The sequence below is a fragment of the Montipora capricornis genome, chromosome 10, assembly GCF_036669925.1.
Source record: "Montipora capricornis isolate CH-2021 chromosome 10, ASM3666992v2, whole genome shotgun sequence".
Classification (NCBI taxonomy): Eukaryota; Metazoa; Cnidaria; class Anthozoa; order Scleractinia; family Acroporidae; genus Montipora; species Montipora capricornis.
This window is the reverse complement of record NC_090892.1, coordinates 50,164,882-50,177,831: the sequence shown is the minus strand read 5'-3', so window position 1 is coordinate 50,177,831 and position 12,950 is coordinate 50,164,882. Positions and strand designations below refer to the sequence as shown.

Below are 12,950 nucleotides of genomic sequence, written 5' to 3'. Positions count from 1 at the left end.
GATTGGCCAAAAAACAATAGAACGAACAAAGATAACAAAGGATTTAGCACAGCAAACAATGGGAAGTACGACACTATACAGCCAATGAAATATAGAGTTCAACAAGAGGTACGACCCTACCCTCTATTCACCCTGTTGTCACGCCTGCCTCCTTCTCTTTCGTCATTAATGCCCCAGTACTGTTAAGTAATAGGGTTAGGGTTAGGATTAGAGCTTACTATAAGAAACCGGCATGAAAAGAAAAGCAATTTACTGTGTACAGTTAATGTTACATTACGATTAACCATTTCAAACGGACTGTTTCCAAAGATGAACACATTTAAACCGTTTCAATGTTATAACTCCTTCAGAAAGTCATTACCAGGTTTCTCCACCAATGGGAGCCATGTCCAACCAGATGAAAAGACTGCCAAAACGACAGTGCACGCTAACCATTTCACTTCCAATCTCAGGTTCAAAAAAATATGATCACTAAAACCGACCATGCAAGAACTCTAACCAAGCACAAGCACTTTACTAATTACGCTGACTGCGAACCTTTTTAAATAAACGGCAGATTCATATATCTTTATTTACCCTCGGATTTTTAGAGTAGCTTGGTGTAGCTAATATCTCCGAGCATTTACCCTCCCAACCATGATACACCACAGAAGACAGACCACAACACCGGAAACTACATGCCCTACTCTTTACGACAAGTGTGCGGGTTCTTTTACGTCCCACAGTATTATGAACATTGAAGGATTGTGAGACGGGACCTCCGGCTTATCGTCCTTATCCGAGAAGACTAGAGAGTCTAACCATTTGCAGATGTAATTACAAAGGCAGCACTTTCTCCTGAGTTATTTAAAGACCCTGATTGTTGGTCCGGCCGGAGTTGAACTCACGACCTCCCGCGTAACAGCCCGGTGCTCAACCAACTGAGCTACCGGTGCGCGGTATTGTTTCATGACTTTTGATGAGAGGGGAAAGCCGGAGTTCCCGGAAAAAATATATCTTAGCAGAGCAACTCAGAGTAGAGACCCATCAGACTCAACCCAAATATGGCGTCGTGTTGGGGTTGCAACCCTGGGAAACTTTGATGAAAGGAGGGTACTCTTATTTCCGCGCCAACTCTTCTACCAGGTAATTAATTGGGGCAAACTTTTATATTATTTGTGTTTAAGAAATTCCCGACTTTTTGACTAAGGAGGAATGCGAGCATCTCATCAAAAGAGCAGAAAAAGTAGGGCTTACTTTGAGTGAGGTAGGATTGACGGAGGAAAACAACACCAATGCGAATGACTTTGGTGGTACGTACACAAGGAAAAATACTCTTCAGTATATTGGTTAACAACACTAATGTCCGTTTTTACCTATTATGTTAGCCAATCGTAAGATGGAAAATATCTTCGACAAGAGTCCATCACCCCAGAGTAAAATTTACTCAAATTGGCCAAGTTTCCATCAGCGTCAGAAAAGCGTCTATATAAACCAAATTGTGCAGGAAAATAAACAATAGACCAAATCGGCTAATTCAATGATGTACCAAATTGAAAACCCATTGGGAATAAAACGTTTTGTTCCAGGTACTATATTTCCAAATTAAATCAATTATGTGAATGCTACATTTAAACCATGAGATTTGGGTACAACATTTGGGGCGTTTTCCATTTACCAAGAAAGTCCGGAAATTCCGGTTGGGATGTAAATGGAACACACGTTTTTGGTTCGTTCCACTGGAAATTTTCCGGAATAAACGGTAGTCCTGTTTTCCCGTTGGAAACTTTGCGATGGAAATGCGTGTTCTATTTACAACTTTTCAAAGGACTTACCACTTCCAGGCTATTCACGGCCACATTTTTAATCTTTGGCGCGTAAAATCGCAATCACTGGGCGGCGAACGGACAGAAATTTCTGGAAATTTTTTGTAAATGGAAAACGCCCTTGGTCTATTGTTTATTTTCCCGCAAAACCTGGCTTAAAAATAGACACTTCTCTGACACCACTGCATGATGCAAACAAACCTGATACCAGGTGTCAATTACCTTTGCTGATACCAGATTCTTACTCTCGGGTAATGGATACTTACTTTCCATCAGCTAGTGTTTGCAATTTGATTTGTCGAGTTTGTTATTTTGCAATTTTTTGTCATTTCAGAAAACTGCACTGACAACGATTATAGATGTGTCAAATGGGCAAAGAGGGGAGAATGTAAAAAAAATCCCACGTACATGTTGAAGAATTGCCGACAAAGCTGTGAAGTCTGCCAGGGTACGAATAAGGTTACTGATTACGTGTTTTAGCTTCTGTCAACAAAGATTCAGTAACAGGATTTTTACCTTAACTTCAATAAAAAAAATCACCTGCTGTAAGTTGCCCTGTACAGCCAGTTGTTTCCCCCTGGTTTCGAGAGCTAAAATGTCCTATGAAGAGGTAATCTGAGGTAGTTCACCCTATGAGAGTCAAGTTCCGGTTAGTGTCCTAACCTTTCCTAGGTTAGGAAACTAACCAGAACTGTCCGGATCTCTAATTTGGCCGCTAAAACTATTATTCTCAAGCCAGAATTAATGAGTGTTTCACAACAAACGTTTTCGATATCCGGATATTTCTCAAAAGTGGACTAACTTCATTAATTAAAAGATGTGTTTTCAGATGACAGGGATTTTGACTACGAGCACTGGGATCTGAATAAAAATGGAATACTTTCTGGTTATGAGGTGCGTCGTCGGTATCAGCTAATAATAATAGTAATATCTAACAATGTACTTTTATTAGTAAAGATGGATTCAAAAATAGTTTACAGCTTTAAGAATGCCTTCACAACCAAGGCTGCGTTAGTTTTGGAAGAGAAACATCCTGCGAAACAAATTTTAGAATTGTTTACATTTTAATTTTCTGCTTTCAGCTCATAAAGGCGACTAAAATGCTCTATTTCTTATTTATTGATGAAGACGACGTTCTTGAAATGTAAGGAAGTTGGGTGTTTTTATCACCATTCTTTATAGCTTCATTGTGGCAATCTACGGGAAACTGGGTAATGGCGAAGTTCTATTTGAAACAAAGTTGACGCAAGGTTCATACAGCCTTCATATTAAAAATAAAGAGAGTTTTGAAGGCTCCATTCAAGCTTGTTTGGACTTGAGTTCGGGATGAAGTGCTATCAGAAAAGCAAGAATCACTTTATTTAATGAGGGTAGCACGTTATAGTGTTACACCACTAATAAACTTGTGGCTTTCAATCTAAGTTCAGACCAGACCACAACACTGGGATCTCTGTGCCCTGCTCTTTTCGAATAGTGAGTGTGATCAGCAAGGATCTTGAGACGGTACGGTTTATCACGAGTTCTTATCCGAGAAGAATTGAAAGTCCAGCCATTAATTTGTGGACGTAATTACATAGGCAGCACTTTCATCTCAGGTATTTAAAATTTAAAGACCCTGAATGTTGGTCCGGCCGAACCTCCCGCATAATTCTCGTCACCAGAGCCTCGGATCTTATGTCTGCTCCGCGTGCTAGTGAATGCACCAATCGGAGACGCTTTTCATTTTTCTTCACGAAAACCAATGAGGAAACACTTCGTTTCAGGGTTCCCCAGAGCTCTTCTTTCCCTCAGTCAAGCGCAAAAAGAGAAGAGCTCTAGGGTCGAGATTGGCATCCTTGTCCGATCCCAAGAGAAAATGAGGGGACAGAGAAGGAGGCTCCCGGTCCAGCCCTTGGGATATGTCATGTCCACGAAAGTTATTTTTATAAGAGCGGAAGTCTTCCGAGACGTCCGCATGCAGAACAACCTCGGTTGTTTTAAAGAAAATATATATTCATCAGCCTTCCACGTGCGCCATCATTTTCTCTTTTCACTAAGAACCTGAGAGCGAAGCAAGACTGCATGCGGACGTCTCGGAAGACAGACTTCCCCTAGAACAAAGACTTCCGCTCGCCTAAAAATAACTTTCGTGGACATAACATATCCCGGCCAACGCCTTGAGCCTCCCTCTCTGTCCCCTCATTTTCTCTTGCCGATCCTCAACCAACTGAGCGAACCGGTCTGCGGTCATTCTTACTCTCGTTACCAGAGCCTCGGATCTCTCATGTCCACGTGTCTCACAAAAGTGAAAAGCTCTGGGGTCCACACTGGGTCAGTCTTGGCCGAATTAGACACTCACTAAACACCGACTGAACCAAATTGTCTTTTGTTTATGTTTTACAACTACAGGTTTCAGATTTAAATATCACGCAGTTTGGCCCAGGTAAAGTTATTAAATGGTTAGCATTTTATGTCAGTTATGATGTTTAGTAGTAAAAAGATAAACTCGCGAGGGAAGGAAGAGAGGTGGAATTTTCGGGAAAACGTTTTGGCAAAAGTTTAACTCCAAACTATTGTTTACGAGTATCTTGACCATTGAAACATATAATGTTTTTATTTATGTTGTAAATAATAGCTCCTCGTACTGTCTGGTGCCTTATTAGTTTTGTTGACGAAGCCTTGCAGTCAAAATAAGTATCGATTAACGATCCATAACTTTAAAGAAATGGCAGCTGGTAGAAATTAATGAAGGAAAATGACAAAGAGATTTTGGTTGGGTTACACAGATAATGCACACTGATCCTTTTGGATGAGGTTTCACCTGGCGATGTTGTTTTTGACCAAATTAAGAAACGTTAACGCGCATTTCCAGGTCCCTTGTGTGAAGACAACGAAGCTTCGTGTTCGCAACTCGCAAAAGAGGGTGCATGCCAACTGTATCCTCAATGGATGCTGCTAACTTGCCGGAAATCTTGTGGAAACTGTGGATGCGAAGACCTCGCTACAAACTGCACATCACTTGCTGCTTCGCAAAAATGCATGGATGATGGTCACGCCTACTGGATGCTAGGAAATTGTCATCGAAGTTGCAAAGTTTGTTTAGGTAAGAATATCAGAGTAACTGGCGTTTTGACATCTACAGAAAGGGGCTTTAAAATGACCAGGAACATTTTGCCAAAGTTATCATTTAGGTGATTACACAACGTCCCCCGCAAATCTTGCGCGCCCAAGACACAGTATTCGTCAACCGTGAAAAAGTAACGCACAAGTTAAGACTTTTGGGTGACGAATTTCATTCCTTCCACTCACCTAGGAGCTATTAACTCCGAAACATACCAAAGCATGAATACAAATGACATCTACAAATACCTGAAGACAATGTCGCGTAAACATCCAAGACACAGATCTCGTTACAGCTACACAGCCTTCCTGCATAGGAACGAAAAGGATCCACTACAGAATATGATGATTGACAGGTACATTCATCTACGGCTTGCTTGGGCACAATTTAGTTTTGGTTTCGGTTTATGTGAGTAAACACTGTATAATATGTACTTTGCATTTATTTTTTTCCATCAGAGTTGAGAAGTTAACTCAACTGCCCCGTGAAATGGTGGAAGGTGCAGAATCTCTTCAGGTCAGTGGTAACCAACGATGAAATCTTGGTGTTTTTTTTTTTTACCGTTCCGACGGTTCTTCTTCATTTCGCAATCCTCGTATCACCATTGAAAAAAATACTTCTTTTAAAATCGTTTCTTTTCGAAAATGTGTTTGCATAACACTCAAACGTCGACGTTTTAAACTGAAATTTTATCAGGAAACTCTTATACTTTGGTTTCGCTATCCGTAAAAGATTTGCTATCCTCGTGTTCAGTGTCGATGAGAAAGGGACGTTGATCATTCGTTGACTGGTTCAAAATTGCAGTGTGTAAGGCAGCTTCTTTGGAATGTGTACGTAGAAGGCTGGTAAAAAGGCGTGATGAGCCTAATGAAAACTCCAGGGCTGCGCTACACACCAATAGATAATCCCATTTTCCAAAGGCTTTCATGTCCTTTCATTTAAGTCCTTCTGTATCCTGTATATTAGGTGGTCAAGTATGACAAGTATGGTCATTATCATGCCCACTACGACTCATCTCTTACTGGGGACATTGATTTGATCTGTTGTCACCAAGTAAGGGACAAACTCAACCCTGCCGACTTTGTAGGTAAGTATGGACGACTGAGGACACCTACATACATGTCATTTTATGATTGGCGAGCCAATGACCTAAAACCCTGTTTGTTGTGGAAGTTTTTGAGAGAGGAGAAGATAAAAGTACCAGTGTCGAGAATTCGCGGGCATCGAACGCGAATCTCGATGTCCTTTCCTAGTGCATCAATCTGATCTTCAGGGATCTCTTCTGTTTAAGGCTGGACTTTTGCTTTCACGGGAACGAGCATTTTCGGTTATTTTTTCATTGAATCGTTTTTTCTTGCAGGTTGTTAACTATTTTATACTACCTAAACAATGTAGACGAAGGAGGTGAAACTGCTTTTATCATCGCTGATAACTCCACCCTAAACGAGACAGTAAGATAACAATTCACGGTTCTTAACAGTTTCGTTGTTATATGTTGCTAATGCAAAGAAAACGCTACAACTGTAAATTAAACACGGGGTTTAGGTCAGTAACTAGCGGGTTCGACTTGGTCGTATCATTGTTTTTACTCTCAAAACTGCTGGCTCCGTCAAAAAAGGCATCATGTTAACACATTGAGTCCAAATATCCGAGGGAAAATTCTCCGGTGTAATGATGACGCTTTATTGTCTACTCGGCTGAACGCCCCTTTTTGACAACCCATCAGATCTAACGGTGAGCCATTCTACACGATCCCAGACAAAAAGAGTTGGAAGTTTGTTCCCGTTGTTTGGAACTTTTGGACCATGAAAGGGCCCACGTCACCCTACACCGTATTCTTCAAGAAGGAGTTCCAATAACCGAGCCGTGTCTTGAATTTTTTGTGTGGGATTTCCCCACACTTTGTCAGCACCGGCGATATGCCTGGCTTTATTTGTGTTTGTCACGTGGTCTCTATTAGGAAGAGAGGGGAACCTGGGAATGAGAATGATTGTTTGTATGTGATAGCAATTACTCTTCTCGGCAGTTGTCATTTGGCGAATCTCGACTTGTTTTCTCGGTGTGATTAATTTACAAGGTAAGGAGAAGTCGTCTTCCTTTCTGACGTTTGTATTAAGCGAGTTGTGCCAGCTATATTACAAGGAGTCATGCCTTCAAACTTATATCGATAGCGGACAGATATAACATAATGACAAAGTCCAGTATTATCCTGTAGATGTACGATTAGCAATTTGAGGTACCCTCTTTTAACTTCGATTTGTTGACATGTTGCGTGACGGCGCCAGTTTCTGTAGATTCGCAAGTTAAAAAATTAATGCCTTCAAACTTCCTGTCAAAAACTTTCACATTTACCGTACAGTGTTGTAAGCTTTGAAGCACGAATACTCTTAGCTGACAATTGCACTTGCCTGTTCATTTATCCAGTTTTATCGTAAACAAATTCTCTTCTGCCACTAGCGACTGATTCCATTATTTCCGCTGATGAATAAAAGTAGACGGCATTTACCTCTTTACCTCGTGATAACTTGGGGCCATGTCCAGCTTTGTCTGCTGACTGGGAAATACACAACCCACAGTAAATAGTATTACCCATCGAACGGAACAGTGGAAATTTCGGGTGCTTTCCATTATGCCTGACCATCAGGTACTGGAAACGACAATTTTCGTATTTTGGAAAAACTGTTACCATTATTCACCGGTCATCCCAAGCGGTTTATTCTGACAAATGGTAAGCACCCTTACTTTCCTCGAAACTGGAAGTCCAAACAGGTTTCTCCCCTAACCGTTTTCTCGTCCTACGGGATCGTTACTCGACATTTATCACTATAACATGACAAAATGTATTACATTTACTGTGGTGCTAATCATCAAAGTTTATTTGACTGAAATCCCACACAAGTACGCATTGCGGATCTATTTTTTCTTTGGTGGGGAATGGGCACCGTAATAATAAGGTAACCAAGCCAATTAAACAATATGTTAACTGACAATTTATTTATTATCCAGTTGCTTTTATCAAAACGAGGAAAAGAGGATGATCCCTTCAATCTCAGCAACTTTTGTCAGAGTGCCAACCTCGTCATAGCACCAAAACGAGGTACAGCAGTCATGTGGTACAATCATCACCTCGATTCTGATGGTGAATCCCTTGGAGAAAGAGATCCGTACACACTGCACGGAGGCTGTGACGTCAAAAAGGGAAATAAGTGGATCGCAAATCACTGGATACCAGCATCCTATAAAAACTACCGGCACCTTCCCAGCATATATCGAAGACGCAATCCTTCGAGAACATAAATACGGCTTTGCAACCTCGGTTTCTCATTTAACTTAAAGTATTATTATAGAATTCGAATACTGGCGGCTCTCATCGTTAAGGCCACTGCGTGTCGCATTGGGATAAGAGAGATCTGGCCATGCCACCAATCCATTCTCGTCACCAGAGCCTCGGAGCGACCCAAGACTCTGGGAAACTCTGTGTAGGGGACCTTGCGCCGTTAAGGGTTCTCATAGCCAAAAATTGGCTATTTGAACCTTACGGCGCCTGCTCACTCCTCGTGCTAACATGAATGCACCAGTTAGAGGCGCTTTTGATTGTTCTTCACGAAAACTAATGAGAAGGCAATCTGTTTCAGGGTTCTCCAGAGCTCATCTCTCCCTCAGTCAAGAGAAGAGTTCTGGAGTCGAGATTGGCCACCAATCGAGACAATTTTTTTTCTTGACAATTTTCGTTTCTGCGCATGCGCATGTCAAAGATAAAGAACGCAACCGTTGATTGGAATTTGAACTTTAGAGTCACGTGTTTCATTTTTCAAGCCTACCACGGTTTCAGAACACTTCCTCACTCATAATCACACCGCCAACGATATTTCACTTATTCCACTCGAGCTCATTCACTCCAATCGTGACAGTGTACGGAAAGCAAGAGAAGCATATCTCATAAACATAGCGAACACTCTTGAATTTTTAGGTCGTAATAAGAAAGATTAAATGTAATCCACCTTTTCCCTTATATTTCTGTACCGTTATATAATTTCAATTATCATTTCTTATTATTATTGTATCGTATCCGTTAAGTCCGTTAAAATCCTTATCTTTAGGGCTGTATCAAATCGCACGCCATATCACTATTGAAATTGCAACGTCTTTGTTAACCGTGGTCATTGCTTTTAAAAGCTTGATGAAGAAAGGGTTGGCTTTTTAAAATTATATTCCTTCACCATCATATCAGCATTGTTCTTTTTAGCTTTTCATTTTCTTTGCAACTGTGTAAGACGATGGTGATACTGCAATCAAAACTAAAGTCTTCGTTAACAATCTCCACCTCCCTCCATTCGTCCTAAATTGGAGAAAAATAGAATATTTATGCCATGCAGTTTATCAGGTCAAGTTGTGTGGTTTGAATTGACCACAAGCTGTAAACAAAATTACAACCAACAACCAAACATGCAAATTGACACTATAACTTGTCAATCATATGATCACCTGACCGAATAAGCTTGCTAACTTTGTATAAGCTTCATTTTGAATGTTAACAACATGCCATGAATTTGTTAAATATCTCGTTAGCCTGTTGCGTCTTTTTTGGATTAAAATTTCAAATTTTGGAAATTTCGTCTCAAAGTATCCTAGAACCTTGCTTCGAAGAAGACGAAGATCTTGCAAAATGTTCGAAATCGGACAACATCTGTGACAAGAACACAGACTTTGGTGAAATAAGACTTTTTAGATTGCCGGGGTTTAAGGTAAGTGGTATATAACAATTTTATTTTAACAGACAATGCTTGGTCAGGAAATTGGTACCAAAAACGCTAGCCAGAACTGATGGCGCTGACCAAAGCATTGCACTTAGTACTGAAAATATCATATCATAGTACTGAAAATATCATATCATGTGAGCATGGCTGGCCCGGGATCGATTCCCCGGATTCGGCGTCATATATGGGTTGGTTGAGTTTGTTGGTTCTTTGCTCTGCACCGAGAGGTTTTTCCCCCGGTACTCTGGTTTTTCCCTCTCCTCAAAAACCAAAATTTGATTTGATTTGTTCTGGTTTCAGTTGATTTGTAGTGTTCCCAATTAGTAGAGCACTCGTTCTTGACTAAATACTGTAAATAAACTTGAGACATAAATAAATTTATTATTATTGTTATTATTATTATTATTATTATTATTATTATTATTATTATTATTATTATTATTATTATTATTATTATAGTTGTTCGTCCCTTTCTTACGCATGGTGAAGAGGCGTTGAAAAAACCGGTTGTTATACTGTTTTTGGTACCTGTTCGACTAAAAACCATAGCGGCTTGCTTGTTGGAGTGCTAAATGCAGTGATTTGAAGAGTCAATAGAGCGTTAAAACCAGAATATAGTTCCAAAAAATATCTAAGATGTATAAAACGGTAAATGACCCAATTTTCATTAGGTCCTCTCAATTTCAATCAACGTCATTCAGGTAGGTCACGTGAGAAGGTTGGAATTAGAAGAAGGGAGAAGCTACAAGCTGATCACAAGGGCAATGAGACCACTGTTGTTCGGTGAGTAACGTTAAGAACGTGGCTTCTTAGGCCAAAACTCGTAAAAAAATGTCGTTCACAGTCGTTCCATTTTCACCAAGGAAAGTCGGAAGTCTCTTGTTCCTCAGTTACATGTCCGTATCTGCTTTTCTTGGATGATTGAAAGTTGCTATGGAGACCAACTTTCTACATACCTATAAAGACAAGCTATTAGCATACGGGGCATAACAAAACAGGCATAAAATAAAATAAACAAAGCGGCCTCTAATACTCTTTCAGTGATGCTATTAATAACACAACGATTTTTCCAGAAATTCCTGAGTTTCTCTCTCATGAAGAGTGCGACCACATCATGTTCCTTGCGAGAGAAATGGGCCTAAGTGCAAGTTTCATTGGTCGCGACAATTTGAATGAAGGAGGTCTGGAGAGGGCTATGAAGATAGCTGGTGGGTAATTTTTGTCTATGTTGTAAAAGTATGATACGTACAATCTCCAGTTAGTGCTCTCTTCGAACCTTTGCCGAACCGCAATTTATTTACTTCTTCATTTTTCATTTTCAAGACACAAACACAACCCTTGAATTCAAAGATGAATTTGCTCGTGATTTCAGTGTATGGGACGCCAACAATGATGGCATAATTGATATTTCAGAGGTAGGTTTATCTAAAGAGGAAGTTAGAAGACATTTCCTATTATTCAAAAATTAATATTTACATTAAGATCAGAAGGTATCGAGGTTAACAAAAATTAAAATAAATTTATTCATGTGCCAAATGCATTTAGCCCTAGACCTACGCTTTTAGAGGATAGACTAATAAAACAAGCCGGTTCTTGACAGAGACAACTGTCTCAGAACAACCCAGATTTTAGCTAAGCCCGGCGAGTATCCAAACTGGGAAATTACAATGAAAAGGCGAGTGCCCACAGCACTGCTCCAAACCTTCCCCCTGGTGGATATGTTGTCGGTAAAATCCGTTCTCAGGTTGAATCCGTTTTTACCTACGTTGAATTGGTGATCCTCATTTTACATTTTTAGGTTGTCTGAATACGCACTCAGTTGAATTGAAGAAACCTTTAAATAGTTTATGAAGCCTACATTAAGCGTATAGAAAAAATAGGGTCAGGTTAGGATTAGCTTTGACAGGAGCCCATGATTAGGAGTGAACAACAGCCCTATATTCCTGTTACGAAGTTTTCACAGATTGAATTTCCCGAAATGAGACTCCCGTGGGAGCCCGATGACCAATCACAAGAAACTAACATTGCGTCACCGGGCTGGAACGGCCTTTTTTCTGATGGAAAAGGTAGTCTAAGATGTATGAAAAGAAAAACAGGAAACCGTGTTTTCCCTTTTTTCTGGTCCTTTGGGTTCAACTCCCGATAACTCGAACCTGTTTCAATTTCCTTGATGATTTAATTCGAGAGTCATGTCACTGTAGTAGAAGCTGTTTAGGTCAGCATCTCAGGAGCTCTTGAGAAGGAGTAGGACAACTGCCCTATTTTCCCATCACGGCGTTTTCAAAGACCGATTTATTTTTCGATTGAATTTTCCCGCCGAAGGAGACTCCCGTGGGAGCCCGATGACCAATCACAAAGAAACCAACTTGACCGTCCCATCAGGTCACCGGGGACCCCGAACGGTATATAATATGATTGTTTTTTTGCGGAACAAGTACTCTAAGAATAGATCGGTCTGCAGAAAGCCTGCTTTAAACTAGGTAAGACTGCATATTCAACCGAAGTAAATTGAGATCATGAAAAAGTAACCTACAGTCCCGGAACAAGAAATGTTGACACATCTTTGCATGCCTTGCCCTCCCACAATGTCTACCGAATGGGCTCAGGAAATTCGCGTGGAAAGACACATTGTGAGGGGAGAGTGGACCGCGAAAGCTTCAGATCTGTCATATTCGTGTACCTGTTCCAACGAATTTTGTCCACAGACTGTAGGTAAAAGTTATTTCCAACCAGAAGACGGATTTATAACCGGCAACAGATGGACCTGACCAGCTTGCTTTTGTAATCAGTTATTGATAAATACCTGTACGTGCAACTATTGATGATCGAATCCTGCCTAAGCGACTCTCTGACGTTCAGTTATGCTCGTACTCGTTGCCTTTTTCCTGTTTTTTACCGTGTCAGATAAAGAAAGTTTTCGTGAGCGACACAGGGCCTTGCCCACTAAAAGGATGACGAGGTTTATAAAAAATGTGGAGGGTATTAAATTAACTCTGTTTTGTTTTTTCAGTCTCGCCAAATATAGTAAAACAATAAAGCTTCCTTTTTTTCCTCTTTTTCAAGTTTAAAAACCTCATCCGGACCAAGCGGGAATGCTGCTCACACTCACAGAACAAAGGTATATTAGTGGATCACGATAGCCTGACTGTCAGGTGATAAGGACGACTAGTTGTTGTGATGGCCGGCAGAATGGTCTTTTGTGGTGATTGGCGGGTGCGCCTCTGCTCTCGCGGTGAACGTACTGTAGTGAAGTATTGGCTTTGTAAATGTTGATCAAGTTCAGTGCTT

General features: G+C 40.5%; 1 protein-coding gene and 1 pseudogene across 1 annotated transcript; both read left to right on the top strand.

The window, feature by feature from the left end:
• The window catches only part of LOC138019555 (transmembrane prolyl 4-hydroxylase-like), a 13,184-nt pseudogene extending 3,668 nt beyond the window's left edge, over positions 1-9,516 (top strand).
• Positions 8,298-11,469, top strand: LOC138020980 (transmembrane prolyl 4-hydroxylase-like). The gene is made up of 5 exons (XM_068867856.1): positions 8,298-9,650; positions 10,364-10,445; positions 10,736-10,870; positions 10,986-11,077; positions 11,461-11,469. Exons 1-5 carry the CDS (start codon positions 9,450-9,452, stop codon positions 11,467-11,469), a joined length of 519 nt encoding a protein of 172 aa, XP_068723957.1. The 5' UTR covers positions 8,298-9,449.
• Positions 11,470-12,950: the final 1,481 nt, after the last annotated feature.